Source organism: Salvia hispanica, chromosome 5, assembly GCF_029641045.1.
Source record: "Salvia hispanica isolate PSC_SH4W2 chromosome 5, Shi_PSC_v1, whole genome shotgun sequence".
Lineage (NCBI taxonomy): Eukaryota > Viridiplantae > Streptophyta > Magnoliopsida > Lamiales > Lamiaceae > Salvia > Salvia hispanica.
The window spans coordinates 24,606,294-24,623,413 of NC_142696.1; the positions used below are offsets into that span (position 1 = coordinate 24,606,294).

The 17,120-nt window shown below is 35.7% G+C and overlaps 5 protein-coding genes across 8 annotated transcripts; 4 read left to right on the forward strand and 1 right to left on the reverse strand.

Annotated features, from left to right (window-relative positions):
• Positions 1-2,940: 2,940 nt before the first annotated feature.
• On the forward strand, positions 2,941-5,346 carry LOC125187684 (Sec14p-like phosphatidylinositol transfer family protein). Of its 2 annotated transcripts, none has more exons than XM_089058497.1 (6): positions 2,941-3,156; positions 3,866-4,018; positions 4,140-4,286; positions 4,495-4,647; positions 4,765-4,887; positions 5,073-5,346. In XM_089058497.1, the coding sequence occupies exons 1-6, from the start codon at positions 3,019-3,021 to the stop codon at positions 5,088-5,090; spliced, it is 732 nt and encodes a 243-aa protein (XP_088914623.1). In that variant the 5' UTR covers positions 2,941-3,018; the 3' UTR covers positions 5,091-5,346. The 2 variants fall into 2 exon arrangements, with proteins under 2 accessions (XP_088914623.1, XP_047940268.1); XM_048084311.2 differs by having other exon boundaries at positions 2,942-3,156; positions 5,091-5,346.
• A 487-nt stretch (positions 5,347-5,833) lies between these two features.
• Positions 5,834-7,466, forward strand: LOC125187044 (uncharacterized). Its single transcript, XM_048083554.2, has 2 exons — positions 5,834-6,139; positions 6,805-7,466. Exons 1-2 carry the CDS (start codon positions 5,928-5,930, stop codon positions 7,256-7,258), a joined length of 666 nt encoding a protein of 221 aa, XP_047939511.1. The 5' UTR covers positions 5,834-5,927; the 3' UTR covers positions 7,259-7,466.
• A 500-nt stretch (positions 7,467-7,966) lies between these two features.
• On the reverse strand, positions 7,967-9,451 carry LOC125187265 (glycine cleavage system H protein, mitochondrial-like). The gene is made up of 4 exons (XM_048083817.2): positions 9,251-9,451; positions 9,074-9,162; positions 8,342-8,512; positions 7,967-8,202 (listed from the first exon to the last, which is right to left on the reverse strand). Exons 1-4 carry the CDS (start codon positions 9,351-9,353, stop codon positions 8,074-8,076), a joined length of 492 nt encoding a protein of 163 aa, XP_047939774.1. The 5' UTR covers positions 9,354-9,451; the 3' UTR covers positions 7,967-8,073.
• A 632-nt stretch (positions 9,452-10,083) lies between these two features.
• Positions 10,084-13,134, forward strand: EMB2759 (embryo defective 2759). Of its 2 annotated transcripts, none has more exons than XM_048088084.2 (5): positions 10,084-10,258; positions 10,605-10,695; positions 11,070-11,209; positions 11,569-12,015; positions 12,380-13,134. In XM_048088084.2, the coding sequence occupies exons 2-5, from the start codon at positions 10,666-10,668 to the stop codon at positions 12,792-12,794; spliced, it is 1,032 nt and encodes a 343-aa protein (XP_047944041.2). In that variant the 5' UTR covers positions 10,084-10,258; positions 10,605-10,665; the 3' UTR covers positions 12,795-13,134. The 2 variants fall into 2 exon arrangements, with proteins under 2 accessions (XP_047944041.2, XP_047944039.2); XM_048088082.2 differs by having other exon boundaries at positions 10,085-10,258; positions 11,566-12,015.
• Positions 13,135-14,139: 1,005 nt separating this feature from the next.
• On the forward strand, positions 14,140-16,698 carry LOC125187192 (uncharacterized). Of its 2 annotated transcripts, none has more exons than XM_048083732.2 (5): positions 14,140-14,466; positions 14,782-14,848; positions 15,035-15,430; positions 15,867-16,207; positions 16,295-16,698. In XM_048083732.2, the coding sequence occupies exons 1-5, from the start codon at positions 14,383-14,385 to the stop codon at positions 16,520-16,522; spliced, it is 1,116 nt and encodes a 371-aa protein (XP_047939689.1). In that variant the 5' UTR covers positions 14,140-14,382; the 3' UTR covers positions 16,523-16,698. The 2 variants fall into 2 exon arrangements, with proteins under 2 accessions (XP_047939689.1, XP_088914422.1); XM_089058296.1 differs by having other exon boundaries at positions 14,409-14,466; positions 15,043-15,430.
• The last annotated feature ends 422 nt before the right edge of the window (positions 16,699-17,120 follow it).

Sequence of the window (17,120 nt, forward strand, 5' to 3'; positions counted from 1 at the left end):
TTTTATCAAGTTGAATTTAAAATTTATGAGACGGATCAAAATTTGAGCAAATTTCGTAATTTTTTTGATAATTTTGTTCAAATATATTGTGGTCAATGAAAGATTAAGTGTGATTTGATTGCAATCAATCAGATATGAAGTGCACACTAAGAAAGAATCGAATTAACATATTGTTAGGCATTAGATAGGATGAGTAGGGAAAAGATAAATTAATGATTATGTTTGGAGATTTAGGATAAGGATTCTAAAGTTCTTTTACTATTTGAAAACATGTTGTATCCGAAATTAATTATATGCTCATGATACGTAGTATATATGCATGACTTTTTTTTGGCTTCATGTTGAGGGCTGATTTGAAATATAAATATTCTTTTTGCCTTATGCCTAAGTTACGAACTACTCCACTATGTATATATATAGAATTCGATTCGATCAAAACTGAATAAAATCTAAATTTCTTCACATAATATCTATTTGTGTGGTGTATGTGAGTTTTGACCAATTGCTTAATTAGGGCACTAATAGTAATAATATAGGTTTAAAACTCAAATAATATAGGGATTGGATTAATAATGTAAATATGGTAGTAGTATTTTTTGTAGAACTTAAAATCACTTTTATTTTCAACTTGTATGTATGTACTATACATGTAGTCTAGAGGTACGTTTTCAAATATAAAATTAGCATAAGAGTCTACATTTTACATGCATAAGAAATAAAAATTTATTGAATTTAATATAGTATATTAAAGATACAATTAATAACTTTATACCTTCAACGTGATGTTTTTAGTTTTTACAAGAAAAATAATTGTTTGTGTCAACATAATTATATCACATATAAAGAGCTCAATCAAAAAAACACATCTTTTAAGAAAAAAGAACTCCACAAATTATATCCCTATAATTATTAATTTCCCCAAGAAAAAAGGTACAATTATGAGTCATGATAGAAGTATTTAAAATGGTAGAGGAGCACGCGCATATGTTGGTTTGCAAGCACTATTTTACACCATCTAAAATGAGTGTTTCTTAAAAGCACATATTCAACTTGCTACAAATTCAAGATTGTGATGGTTTAACTAATAGTAGATACTATCTTTTTCAAAATAAGAAGAGAAATAAAAACCAACCATGTGATGTGATATATGTGGTTAAAACTTAATGACATGTCCCTTGTCCTTCTTTATATTTCATTAAATATATATTCCATAAATAAATTTATTATTTATTTTGTATCAATTTTTATTACTCCATATAAAGACATATATATATATATATATATGAGAACGTCTCTCGACCTTGTCATAACTTCTCTTTACTTTATATCGATTTCATTGTATATATAAAGATTCATGCGAGAGCGTCTGCGCTAAAATGAACTGCGTTACACGAGAAGGGAGGGGGGAATATTATTAGGTCTTGACTCTTTATCAAAAGGGATTGGACTAAAAGAAAAGAAAATAGTATATGAAAAGCAAGAAATTAATTTGGTTTGGGGCCATTTTACTTGAAAGGGGTTTCACTTTTCTTTATACCAATGGCATAGTGCTTAGGAATGATCAATTTTTAGTCATGTGCATATAAAAATCTCGAAAGTTATTGAGTCTTATTACTAATAATGCATCTATTCTGTTATCGATTTCCATATATGTTTCTTTTCATTTATTCCATGTGCACTCCACTAGTTGTAAACATATCGTTTTGAAGTTTAGTTGGATGAATGATGACTATATATATACATAGAGTTTGTTTTTATGATATCTATATTTTTGTGTGGGATATGAGCAGGGGCGGAGCCAGAAATTTGTAGGGAGAGGGGCAAATTTGTACATGATGAAATTTTAAGAATTTGAGGAGGGGCATTTAGTGGAAAATTAAAAGAAATAAATGGTAAAATATACAATATATACATGAACATGAAAATATGAGGTGGGGCAATAGCCCCACTTCTAATTAGTGTAGATCCGCCCCCGGACATGAGGAACTAGAGGTGGCAAAAATTGGCCTGATCTGTTTGGTGCTACGGATTGAGCCGATTTCGGGCTGGGTTGGGCCAGGAAAATATGGGCCTAGATAGATTTTGGTCCGGCCCAAAATAACGAGGAGTTCGGTGGGCTTAGCCCGGCTCCACCCTGAAAGTTTACACTGAATATGTGGACTCGAGTCGGGCTAGGATGTCAATTTTTTGGCAAGGTGAATTTAGAGATCAACAAAAATACTTATGTGGTAGCAAAAATATCACACTCGTGACAAATATACAAACTCATTGAGGATAGAAGAAATGTTGTAAAAGCATTGAATTAAATTATAATTTTATATATAATAAAAGAGAGCTGATGTAACGCAACTTCAAAGAGATTTAGCCACGAAAGGATTCATATCTAATCTTATATAAATAAATTAACACCAACTATATAACTTATAAGAAATGAGATCCTACACATTTTATGTGAATACCTTATATAAGCATCGTCTTAGTCTTATAAGAAATGATATCCTACACATTTCATGTGAATACCTTATATGAGATAGTTTGATATACGTTTAGCATTATTTATTTTATTTCATAGATTTAGTTCGAGTCTATTATATTAAAAGATGTTTGTAATTTTATAAAAATTTTAAAAATTATAAAAATCAAAGGTATAACCGTATAAACATGGATTTCTCAATAATAAAGAGTATAGAGTATATTGGATCAGCAGAGCCCACTATCTATTTGGGCTTCATAAAGAATGAGACGAGTTTATCTTCCTAATCGGCCATAGGCTTATCCATAAAAAACTGAAAAAAAAAAATCAGAAGTACAGTATAATTTTAATAATTATGATCATTTATATTATAGCAGTAAATTTTATTTTTATAATATAATTATTAAAATAATTAATTTGGTGGGATATTCACATTATTCATTCTTGTAGTAATATGTGTAGCGACGTCGTATCGCAAATGAAAGTCGTGATGCATTTCAGTCCCAAGTTATCTGAACGACCGAGATTGCAAACTGTTCGATGAAATGTCGCACACTCTGAGATTGCGGCCTTCTTTGGCTCACAATTTCGCCGCCGTTTCTTCTCGCCACCACAAATCCTCCTCGAAGGCTCTCAATCTCAGCATCCGCAGTTGCTCGGCGCCCCCTGAAAACGCTAGTAAAGTACTCAATTTTGTTGCCTCTTTTACTTGATTGAATTAGCATTATATTTATATAGATTCGGATATTTGATTTGATGAAATGTATTAGGATAGTAATTGCCTTAGTTAACCAACTGCAGAATCCGAGCTCCTTTTTTCCAATTTAGATAGCTCTTCCGCGCCTTGCTTCATTGATGGTAACAACTCTCCTTGGTTGAATTTCATGATTTTTGCAATGGGTGGTTGGGGATTTCAAGGAAAGAATGAACCTTTATAATTTCTATTATCAATTTCAATTATGATAAGCATTGCCTTAATTGAAGTATAAATTGTTGATTATGAAGCTTGAAAGGAAGTGAATGATCCAACTGTTAGTTCATTGTTTTTATCTCTCTGCTCTCTCGTTGTAAGTTGTATCCGAAAATTATAGTGAAATCTGTGGCTTGACAATTTGTCATCACTCACAGCCATATCGTATGATCGAACTGGATAAACAATTCATGTGTTTGTCTTGTTATAGTCGTGATTACTTGTGCGTTTAGATCCTAACAACTGGCACTTTAAGCAAACTAACGTTTAGTGATTCTTGAACATAAAAAAACTTTCTAATCTTAGCTTCAGCCCATTAAGGCTTTCGTATAGATGCTCCAGTTGATGGTTTAGAATGATTAGCAATCTGATAGTAATTATTCGAAGAAATCGTATGGTTGATTGGGTCTTTAATGTTGTAGCTTGTGGCTGAAGTCAAAACAAGGCTCGAAAAACAACACAGCAATCTGCCAGTGGGAAAATACGGACGAGATGATGAAGAAATGATTCTTTGGTTCCTCAAAGATCGAAAGTTTTCTGTTGAAGAGACCGTTTCCAAATTGACTAAAGCCATTGTAAGTAACTTTTCTTCTTTTTCTTTCTCTCGAAATAAAAATCAATGTTTGTATTTAACATAAAAACTAGAGAATATAAGTACACATAATAGTAATCTCTTTCTGTCCTTCCCTGGAACAGAATTGGCGCAAGGATTTTCGTGTATCAGAATTGTCGGAAGAATCAGTGAAACGTGTTGCGGAAAGTGGAAAAGCGCGTCTGCACGACTATCTTGATGTACACAACAGACCAGTGCTAATAGTGGAAGCATCCAAGCATTTACCGGGGGTATGCAAGCTAAACTTGTCGAACATCTTTCTCTGATATACATTGTGGATTTGAAAAAAAAAAAGAAAAACACATCAAAGAGTTATTCCGTGTTTGAATGCCCTCGTTTATCATCTAGAGTGTAGGTGGAAGTTTCTTTCCTGCTGCCTTTTGTTGCTTCAAAATCTAACCAGCTTTGTGGTGATGCTCGTCTTATGCATCAACACAGGAGTACGAACCTAATGAAGACGAGAGTCTGTGTGTTTTCTTGATTGAGAAGGCACTAAGAAAACTCCCCGAGGGGCAGCAGCAAGTGCTTATTTTAATTGATCTCCGTGGGTTTCAGACTCAAAATGCTGATCTTAGATTCTTAACATTTGTGGTAAATCTCTAATAATGTTGACTTGTGATTTAATGATATGCTAAAATTTGCCTATGCTCTAATCTGAATATATTTCAAGTAGCGTGATAGTTGCTTTACATTGTCTTATGCTTGCAGTTTGATGCGTTCTACTGCTACTACCCGAGGCGATTGGGTCAAGTCCTCTTCGTAGATGCTCCTTTCATATTCAAGCCATTTTGGCAGCTAGTTAAGCCTTTACTCAAATCATATGCCTCTCTCGTGAGTATCCATCTCCTTCATATACTTATTCTTCGTAAATTCCAATTATCACGTTGAAATGGTAGGATTTGATATCCGTGTAATACTCAATCATGTAGTATCATATAAATCAAGAAAAGTAAACACTCTATTTGACTAATTCTTTCTCTTTGATCCATGCCTCTACGTCTCGTTGCTTCTCACATATATCGGAACATTCATAGGTGAGATTTTGCTCAGCGAAAGAGGTTAAAGAAGAGTACTTCACGGCAGACACGATTCCTACCAGCTTCAGATAGTGAAGAAGTGAAGCTTGAGAGTTTTCATTGCTTACACAGATGGTTTGAAACCAATCTCTCTTTTTTTGCACAAGCTGTTGATATTTCATCTCTGTTGTTCCTTGATATTTCCGATTGTGATTCGTAATGAATATTCGGTAGAGGGGATTTCTTTCCGACTTATAAAATCGCGTTTTGATTTCGTCTAGCTTGTATATATATCAGGGTAAACTCATAAACAGATGGTCTTTTAATTGTTGATTGTTGAAATCAACTATACCATATAGTTATGCTATTAAAGTTTCGATTGTGATATGAAATCTGTTTTTATTTTCACTTGGTTAGCTGTACTATATGAGGATATCGGCAGTTGTTGCTAGCAATGAATGACATATGATCTTAATCCCGAAGAATTGGAATAGGGTTACTTCAATGCACGGGTGTTAACACTAGTATAACAAAACATCAACGCATAATCTTAGCCAAATTAATGACTTTATCATTATTATAAAAAATTTAAATGTTTTTAGGGGCACTTTATTTTAATCAAAGTCGTTAAGAAAAATGTAGAAAAGATAATCAACCAACCAAAGTCTTCTCTCCATTTCCCTCTCTACGGTTCTGTACAGTTATACCTGTAATCGCGCTGCAAAACAAATCAAAAGCTTTCGTTCCGACTTCAACTTCCAAATTCTTCAACCGTCTGTTTCTCCTATTTTTTCAAAGTTGAAGAAACAAACTCACCGATTGACTCCATCACCAATAATCATCTCTCTCTCGGAAATGAGTCGTGCAAAAATATTGATCCTAATTTTAACAATTTCAACAGCTATTACCGAAAGAGCTGGATGCAAGAAGGAATCGGAATCACCGCAGTACACAGTAGTCCACTCAGAATCCGATTTTGAGGTGAGATTCTACAGAGAATCAGCTTGGATGACTGCTCCATCTGATGATATTTCCTTCGAAAAAGCCACCAAGAAAGGCTTCCACAGGTAACCCTTCCTCTAATTTTTGTTCTTTCTATAATCATGATGCATTTTATTTTGATTGATTTTGAATTTGCCCCAATTTGATCTCTTGAATGACCTAATTAGTGTAGCTTTCTTGTTTGTTCGACTAGTTTTAAAAGAAAACCAAATTTTCAGAAGTCAATTATTTTGTTGTTTGTAAATAAACACAAGTAATCACGAATATAAACTAATAAATATAGGAATTATTTATCCAGTTCGATACAATGTGTATCTATGTATGCTGTGATGTCAAGCCATGAATTTCACTATAATTTCGGATGGAAATTTACAAGGAGAGAACAATTGTTTATATAGGCAAAATATAGAGAGTCGTAATCCGAGTTGGATCGTTGTGGTTGTCGACTGATTCACTTCCTTTCAGGCTCCATATTCCAACAACTTTGTGTGGTGGAAAGGGAATGAAACACATTCATATTCATGTAGTAGTACAATTGAATCTTTAGGGTGATTTTCTTCGGTTGCAAATTTATCGTAAGAAATTGAGGTATACGAAAAGACGAAAAAATTTGCCCGGAATTTTATTGGACGTCCTTAAACCGAAAATGTGAAAAGAGTTGAAAAATATGTTTTCCACCATCTTCTATCAAAGAAAACACACCCTTACTTGGTTTCTATGTTTTATTTAGATTGTTTCAGTATACAGAAGGTGCAAACTTGAACTTTTCTAGGCTACCAATAACCTACCCGATCCTCACGAGCATAGTCCCGGATGCCGGCCCCCTTCACTCATCGGCCTACTTTGTGAAGCTCTACCTCCCCACGGAGTTTGAGGCCGACCCTCCCCTTCCCCTGCCCGAACTCAACCTCCAGCCTGACTGGTGGAGGAGCCGCTGCATTGCTGTGAGGGAATTTTCAGGGTTCGCGAGGGATACCAACATCGTGAAGGAGGCCGAGAAGCTGGCTCTGAGTTTGAGCAGGTCCGAGTGGGCTAACTCGACTTCTGCGGAGAGTGGCTACGCGTACTCTATCGCACAGTATAGTTCTCATTTTAAGATATTTTCGCGCGTTAATGAAGTCTGGGTGGATGTTGGCGGATCCGAGTCGAATGGATGCAGATCGAGCCTCGTGGCAGCATACTGACGCAACAGCCTTGTATATACTGAACGTCGGGGTAGTCGTTGCACAGGGATGATGTTCGTCTCGGTCACGAGTTCGCCTAATATTCCATGATCAGTTTCCGCTAATTCTTGATGTAAATTATGAGTTTGTCTTCTGCTATGACATCTACATGTGGATAAACCTACATTGTGTTGTGTCTTGATTCACATGTTACTACATTTGATTTGTAGATGTTGGTGTAGACATGCTGAATCTTGATACAAATAACAACATACGATAAAGCACAACTTAGTTGGTAAAACGCTTCTTATCCAACCAATATAAGTTGGAGGTTCGAGTCACCACAGAAGTAAATGAGAATCATTATTGATCATCTTTAGAAAAATATAAGATTTAGAACTCAAGCATTGAAAATGGTGCTCGAATCTTAATTTAGGAGGGGGGAGGGGCGATAGCTTCCCAGACCGTCAATTGGGCCTAATTTACTCTTGGGGTCGGCCAGAAACGACATAATCGCCCCGATCCGCATAGAATATGTTTTTCAAAGAATAAAACGTCAAACTAGGTTGTTTTGAGATCTTTCTTAAACTTAGAATTATAAATTTTACCCCTCGTTAATGAAAAAAATAGTATCTTCATTGTTCGTTCACTTTAGACTGCAGAAGCAAAATACTTTTCATAATTATGGGAATGATGGTGTGCAAGTGGTTAATAATCTATTAACCGGAGTTTAATTAATATACTTGCATAAAATTATGAAATTCAGTTTTGGATACCCAAAAAGGAAAAGAGTAAAAAAAGAAACTAAAGAAATAAAAAATCAAATGGAGACATGTTTAGTGAGCAGCATCTTCTTCTTCACAGAATTTAATGTACTCCTTGGATCCCATCAAGTTTGCAAGCTCTGAGGGATTGCTTGGTTTCACCTTGATCATCCACCCCTCTTCATATGGGCTTGTGTTGATCTTCATCACAAAAAACACAGTATATGTTAGGAAAACGTAGACCGATATCTTACGTTCTCTATCGTGTTTTAATCTCGTATTTTATTAGTTAGTGCACTAATGAAAAATATGATAAGATTTTGTTAGCGGGATCAGTTACCAGTCCCGGGGAGTCTGCTAGCTTTTTGTTGATCTCGACGACCTCACCGGAGATCGGAGAGTTCACATCACTAGTGGCCTTGACACTCTCTACGGCTCCAAAACCGGTGCCTTGTTTCACTTCCTTCCCCGCTTCCGGCAGCTCCACAAACACAAGTTCTCCTAAATGGTCCTATAAACAAGATTAAGTATTTACTCATGAGAATTTGGATTTGATTTTGCAATGAATAATTTAGGCTTTTTCTCTACAAAAGAATATTTAATATTAATTCCTTTAACTAAAAGAGGTATCAACAGCACCTTGTCCCAACATCAAGTGAATTTTTCCTTTTCCCATATTGCTATTTTTTAGTTACAATATACATACACCCACACTCACGCATGCGTTGTGGGCCCAAGAAGACATTGTACAGTTTCATCAGCATTGTATAGTAGTGAATCTTAATCTCAACTAACAATATATTAGTAACTTTTTTTTTTCTCTCTCTCTTTCTCTATTAAGATCATATATATTGTCAACTGCTAAGATTATTAGTAATATAAATTACAAAAACATCCTTAGAAAATTTCAAATGTGTTGGCCCCGTTCCCGAATCCCGACCATGTATCTCCACCAATGTAAGTAAGTATGTATGCATACGTATATAATGTGTATGAGTTTTTCGTTAATGGGATTTAAACTCTAAGAGATCTAATCTCCCGTTATACGAACAAACCACATGTACTGATTCACCTGGGCATGGTCTGTGATTCCGATGGTGGCCACGGGGCCATCATGCTTCACCCATTCATGCGAAGAAGCATACTTCAAATCATCCAAAACTGCAAAATCAGCAATAAAACCACAATTCATTCATTCATTCCAAAAAGAATAAAGAATGAATGATTCAATAATATATAGGTTTCTCACCAGTTGAAAAGGCTCTGGAGAGAGAAAAGGCAGGAGATTTGGAAGCACAAACTGAGAGTCTGAGAGCATTTGCTGTCGAAGAAGCCCACATTCTCAGAGCCATTTTCAGCTTCAATGTGTGTACTGTGTTTTTCTGCTCAGCCTCTCACTCTGTGTTTTCTGAGTGCAAAAAAGCAAGAAAAGAAGAGGGGTTGCATTATAATAGTCTCCTTTGGCATCTATTATCTTTGATGAATGGTGGAAAATTAGAACCTCATCTTTGGAACTCAGAGTAAGTCACAAGTTGCCTTTGATTTAAAAAAATCGTAGTATTGCATTTTATTTTTTGTTTACTCGGGTTTTTTGATTAAAATAATGATTTTGTGTTTTATTTTAGAATTTGATTTTATTACTACTAAATTTCAAAATTTAAGTTTTAAATTACACATGACTTCATTACTTGAGTATAAAAATAACAATTACAATTTTTTCTTTGAAAATTTTATACTATGGAAAGGATTGATTTATGTTATGCATGATGTATTCGACAAGAATAATTAGCCAGCTCGCTAAATTATTATATGTATCGATCAAATAAAATCAACTTTAAATAAAACGATAATCCACCTAAAAATTCGACAAGATGACTATTCTGTTATCCTATTATTATGTATTAAACAAGATATAAATTGGGGACATACTTTGAAAAACATTAAAATCTATACACAAAATATTAACCTAAAATTATAGTAAAACGTAGTTACGAAGACAATTTATGAAGTTCGGTATCTAACTAAAATGAATTAATTAATTAACCAACTATAAAATACAATATCTCCCTAATTTCTCAAAATAGCAGATAAATCAAGAAAGAAAGGGCCTCGAAGAACCCTAATTTCACAAATTTGACATCGCCCTTTCTATTGACTGTCTAGTCTATCCAATTCTCCCCTCTTTCTGCATATTCTATCCAAGGATCACTCCCAGCTCACAATCGCTCCAATTCACCTCACCGCCTCAGAATTTATTGTATCCCCTCTCTCTCTCCCTCTCTGTTTGCGTGTGTAATTTTTACATAGATATACATGGATGCAATCTATGTCCACAAATCAGGCGGTTTCGTTTTGTTTAATTCTATAAAAATCACAACTTTGGATCACGCGTCGCAATTTTTGTAAAATTTTCTGAATTTATAAATTGTTTATCCTTCGTTTTGAATGAATTACTTAATACGTTTATGAATTTGGGATCTTTTTGGGTAAGGAAATGATTTCTCTTGTTAGATTGTGTTCTAATTTACGAACGCATTGATTGATATTTGTATCATATAATGTTGAAGAAAAACATTTATTTATATATTTGGCTTTCATTTCAGGCGTGCTTTTGTCTGTGAGAACATGGGTTTAATGGGAAATTCTTGCTTGCTCGATGCGTAGATGATGGAATTATCAACATTTCAGCTGCAGGTAAATCTGATATTTTATTGATTAATAGAAATTGAGCTAACATTTTCACTGCTGTCCTTGGAAAGTGTTTCTGGAAGGATAATTTAGTAGTATTTGAATGATTTTGAGATGCATTATTTGTTAGAAACTGTTATGTTTATATGTTCGAGATGGTCCTAGATCAACATATGTTTGTCAAATTGCTATATTGAATGCATTTCAAATTATTTGTGTTTTTGTCTTCATGGTTATAGAGTATTGTCATCCGGATAATATGGCCTGATAGAAACCCGATTCAAAATGACGGAACATATTTATCACCTAATTGTCATTTGCTTTATCAACTTTATTCTCATCTGTCCTTATTATCGATTCTTCTTGGTGGATTTAATCAGGGCTCTTATAGAAGCTTCCCTTGTGTGCCCTCGGTGCGGGACAGAGGGAGCCAACTGCAATACCTTTTGCCCTCAGTCACAGTCCCACGAGTTGGGAGAAAAGATAGACCAATCTCTTTAAAATCCAGATCATGTTCAAGGTTAGAGATTTACTTGTAAGATTTTTAGTGAATCTTTAAATGATAACATGTCATTTGAGCAACCATTGGTGGCACCAAATATTGATTATCTGTGTTAATACCTTTTAGCCATGCCACTTGCATCATTAGCAAATCATTTTAGTTGTGATATATGTATTGTGTGGATTTTATCCTGTTATTATATTTGAAGCTTGGCTATGGTGATAAATCTATGTTACTTAATGAATATGATCAGCCTTATAAACCTTATAAGGATCACTCTTGGATCTTCTTCTATCGTGTTAACAAGTTCAATGCTTGATTGTTTTATTTGATTTTTTCCTGTTTATACGAAACTGATTAAACATCTCGCACAGTAGTGGAGCTTCTTTTGTTCTTGGACCAAAGTCAAAAATATCTAAAATATCAGCTTTCAAAGGCGGCAGTCGACATGATGATCCGGGTGGCAGAGCTAATGACTCGAAGTCCCTAAAGAATCCTATTAAAGTTTCTTATTTACAGCATGAGAGTGAAGAATCTTTCGTTGAATCTTCAAAGGTACAGAATGTTGTGCCTGCACCTTATACAGCTGAAGATGAGAGAACAACCAGGTCCTTGGCTATACAAAATCTCTTTAAGAACTGGTTAATGTTACTGCGTACCCCACTAGGAACACAACCAGTGGAGAGAGCTCTCGAAGAACCTTCTGAGGAAACCTCAGAAGAGTCAAATGTTGTGCAAAACAATGAAAGACCCCAAGTTTTTAAGGCAGCTTGGTGCTACTTTCTGCGCTTGGATCCAACAATAAAGATACCATTGTTAATGTTGTAAGTACAGTCATTTGCTCTCTCTCTCTCTCTCTCTGTCTCTCTCTCTAACTGTTGTAAGTACAGGCATTTGTTTTCAACCCTCTGTTTATTTCAATTTTTTCATATTTATGGCTTAATCTGAACTTTGATGTCGGTGCTTAGAAGTAGGGGGGGTTGGCTTATCAATGTTTATGGATGTTGTCCTGATTTATGATTATAATGTAGCAAGAGATGGTTTTCAGAATTACTATGAAGATTTGAATGCAGAATCCGTTTCCGATAATCATGAAGTTCATTTTCCTTTTCTTATGGCCTGCCGTCTGCATTACTTTTCCTCTTTGAAAGCTACTTTATGATGACTTTATCTGCATTGTGTCTGCAGCACACCGCTGTACCTGGCAGTTAACCTTGTATATGGATCAGAAGTCTCGAAAGAATTAACTCCCTTATGGATTCTTGGACCAATAGTTGCTGCTCTCTATGTGAAGATGCTCCGAGGGATATGCAGCCTCTACGTGTTCAGCTTCATGCAAACTGTCAGAATTGTCAAGAACTTGCCAGCTTACTGCATGGTGGTACACGAGTACCTTTTCCGTGGGAAGCTAAAAGAAGCCATGCAAAAATATGCATGGCAACCTCTTGTTGACATAAAAAATATGGACTACAAGGAGGCGATGAAGCGGAAATTGAAGGGTTTCCAAGGGTGGTTGAAGGAGAAATACCTGGATTTTGTTGAATCCATTTGGCCCTATTACTGCAGAACGATAAGGTTTTTGAAGAGGGCGAACCTAATATAGCTCCAACTCCTCGTTATGAGATCCGTTCCTGTGGCTTAGCTCGTTCCTTGGAGCCCCTATTTGAGTTGGGGCCCTTCCCTCGACTAATTGGAGATGCGTAGGCAGGTGGATACTTGTATTCGACATCTCCTTTTCTCCTCTGGCGGCACATTCTTGGTTAGGTTGTTTTGTGGCAGCATCAGTCTTTGGCTGATGTTAATGTTTGTTTCTTCTATAACAAATCTCTAGTGATCTGAAATCTATTTTGAATGAATCTGAGTTTTCTATCAGTAGTTGTAGAGAGATCCCATTATTCATTGACATTTCATATTTTGATAAATTTTGATTCATGTTATGAGTACATTGTTTGATCTTTTCTTGTCTCTTTTTCACTTGGCAAGACTGGTTGAGCTCCAATATTATCCTGATTCTGATTGATTTGCCTATGTCCTATATCATGAATCTATATTACATATACAAGAGCTAAATTTACACTAATGACTTCCAAAAAACAAAATAATTTATTTAGCCCTTTCGCATATTGGTTATTAAGTGAAATATAGACTTATGTTATTAAGTCAAAAATAGACAAAAATGTGAAGGTTTCATCGCTCGAAACACACTTCATTGTGAGATACTCCATCAGTCCGTAGAAATAGGCCATATTTTTTTTTTCTATCTCATTAAAATAGTTCTTCTCTTTTACTTTACTTTAAGAGCATCTCCAACAAGGAAGGGTGAATAAAAAAGGTATATCATCTATATACCTCCTCAAAAAGTGAAATATATACCCTTAAAAAAGAAACATACTCCAAAGGAAAAAGGTATATAGAAAGGTAAATGATTTTTTACACATAAAATAATAGTATAAAATGCATTAAAAAATATAAAGTGTGATACCTTCTCCCTTAGAGAATAGTTTCTCATAAAAAGAAGGCAAATATGGTAGTTATAAAGTTTCACCTCTCTATAATGAAGAGGGAAAGAAACCTCTTCAAAATGGGAAAATGTATAATACCTCTCCATTTACCTCTCCTATTGGAGAATGATTTTTCATAAAAAAAGGTAAATATGGTAATTATATAACTTTATCCCTCAATTTACCTCTCCCTTTAGAGATGTTCTTATGGATTCCGTTATCCATTATACAATTTCAATTACTTTCCCTCTCTCTCTTTATATTACTGGTATTAAAACTCGTGTCAACTCTGAGCTATTTCTATGGGACGCAGAGAGACGGTAATTAATATTAGTTCTACTATTTCTGATTTTCAACTTGTTTTTTCCCTTCCTTCTAAAAAAACAAAAACTTGTTTTTTCCCTTCTCTCCCAAATTTGCCTCCCATCATTTCTAACCTTAATACGACGAAAAGAATCCAGAAAAGAACAAAGCAGTCGTTTTTCAGCTTCCCCAAACCAAAATATCCTCTCTCAAATTCTCCCAATTCTCACGATTTCTGCTGCCACTCTCAACTGGGTACCTCTAATTCACCTCAGAATGAAATGGGCTTTCTCTAATTTATAAAAATATCGTGTCTTTTTCAGCTTACAAGAGTGTGAGGCAGCGGCGGCAATCACCATTTATTTTCTTGTTTACTGAGAAATAGAAATGTCGTTCAAAATCAATTCCTCATTCTCATGTCTGTCTCCGCATCTTTCTTCCCCTTTTCAAAGAGACGGAAAGCAGCTCAATGTATGCAATTTATTCAGTTATTATTGCATTCTGTTTAATTTGTGAGACTGATTTTTCATTTTTGTTTATTTTTTATGAGGACTGTTATGCATTGGGTTGTGATAATTTTTGAGTTGAGAAGTAAAATCTATCAAAATTGACTTTGGAATTTATATGAATTTAGAGTGGAGCTAATTTATATGAAGCATTCTTGTTAGTCCACCTAATTTCTGGTTATATCCCAACTCAATTAGTTATTTAGTTGTTGGAGAAGACTGTTTTTCCTTGCTGTTTTCTATCAAACTGCATATTCTGATTGGACTGTGTTGGTTCCAGCTAAGGTGGAGGAAAGGACTGTTGGGAAGGCAGCATTTTGATGTACAAATTCTGAGCAATTGCAAAGGTAGCTTTCGTACACTTAATTACATAACTTGCAATCATCGTAGGAGTTTCGGCATTGATTGGATTTTCGAAATGGTTATTAGCTTTCCACTTGTTGTGGTATAGTATTCGAGTTCACTCGTTGAAGTATTGAATTGGTTACTTTCGGTTAACAATGATGTCTGAGGGTATACGTTTGATTTGCAAGTTGTTCAGTCGTGCCAGCGTGGAAAGCTAATGCTGAAACAAACCTTGTCGAAGAGGTACAATCTCCTTGCTATCTCCGAAGATCAAGAATCATTCAGTGAGCTTGAAGGAGATGGTTTCGAGCTGGAAGGACAGGGCGCTCCTTGTGAAGACAATGGCTCTTCGAATACTTCCTATGATCATACTGAAAGAGCTGTGGGGAAACCGGGATTTATTTCTTTTCATGGAAGCGTGCAGCAGAGAAGAGATGAAGAAGTTATTGTTCCTGGTCCCGTGAAAGATCAAAAGAACATTTTGTGGCTTGTTGGTCCCACTGTCCTTGTTGCATCTTTTGTCTTTCCTTCGCTTTACCTACGCAGAATAATCTCTTCGATATTTGAGGATTCCTTATTAACCGGTAGGTAAAAATTTATTTTATCTGGACAATTCCTTATGCTTGTTTGTTGTTATACTTTTCTTTCTTCCTTAAATTTTCTGCAAATTACTTGAATTGAGTCAGTTTTAAACTTAAATGCAGTTCATTAGAGTGGGGCTATAATAAGACCATGGATTTTGTTTGAAGATTTTTGGAATGAAATACATAATACGAGCTTATTTCGATATGACACTTCTTGATTCTCAGCTCAAATATTGCAAGACTAGTCATGTGTTCGTTTTACGTGCAAATGTGATTTACTTAGCTATGCAAGATTGAATCGTCACACGGTGGTGGAGTTTTTTGTCGTATCTATTCAGTACTAACTCTTCTTATAACTTCTACACAAAGTTATTTCATAGTACTGTATTTTTGTTCATAGTGATTTATAATATTTTTTTATGTTTTTGGTTTGCAGACTTTCTAATATTATTCTTTACGGAAGCCATATTCTACTGCGGAACTGCTGTCTTCCTTGTCTTGCTCGACCGTCTGAGGAGACCTAAGGAACCAACCTATGCTGAAACGAGCCAAATTCTTGTTCCTCGTTTTGGAGACCGCATCTCTTCTGTTGCTGTATTGGTTCTTAGTCTTGTGATCCCGACAGTGACTATGGGTTTCGTCTGGCCCTGGACCGGCCCTGCAGCTTCTGCGACTCTGGCTCCGTACCTTGTTGGAATCATTGTTCAGTTCGCGTTTGAGCAGTATGCAAGATATGTCAGCTCGCCATCATGGCCTTCCATTCCTGTCATCTTCCAAGTAAATCATATGAAACTCGAATTCTCCGTATACAAATTCTTAAATTAATATATGTGATAGCACAAGTTCTTTCCTTTCACTATGAAGGTTTATCGGTTGCACCAACTGAATCGGGCAGCACAGCTGGTAACGGCTCTCTCCTTCACCGTGAAGGGCGCGGAGATGACGCCCCACAACCTGGCAATAAATAGCTCGTTGAGCACACTTCTCAACATCCTCCAATTCCTTGGCGTCATCTGCATCTGGTCGCTCTCGAGTTTCATCATGAGATATATTGACGTGCCAATGCTCAGCAGGAAGGTGGCGGAAAGCTGAACTTCATCACCACGCCATTATGTCTCGGTAATATTGGTACTTAGTCGCTTCACATTAACTTAGTCTGATTATGTTCAACAAGTGTAAATTGATAATAAACACTTAGTTTGAAGCTGTTTTTTTTTGTAAACTGCTCGTCTTTTATAGATCCGTTGCCTAATAAAAGGGCTGAGCTAGATGCTTGTCTTCTGCTTCTTTCGTATTTTGGGGGCTTGCTCTGTTGCACGAATGAAGATTCTTAGCTTTGCTTGAGAGTTTCATTGCTAACTAGCTACTTAGAACATACCTATAAGTAGCATTTGTCCAAGTAGTGACTATGTTTGCATTTGAATGAACTTTAGTCGAGTCGACTAGGGACTACGTTTGCATTTGAATGGGCTTTAGTCGAGTCAGGCTTGTTCTGAGTTGCATAATTGCGGATTCTTTGCTTTGCTTTAGAACGCACCTATGAGTAGCGGTTGTGGAAGTAGTGGCTATGTTTACACTCGAACGAGCTTTAATCGAGTTGAGTTGAACTTGAGTATAGTTGTATGTGTTGTATGAAGAACTTGCAGACCGGGCAGAAGTAGTCCGTCTTCATCGGTATCTCCTTCTGGGT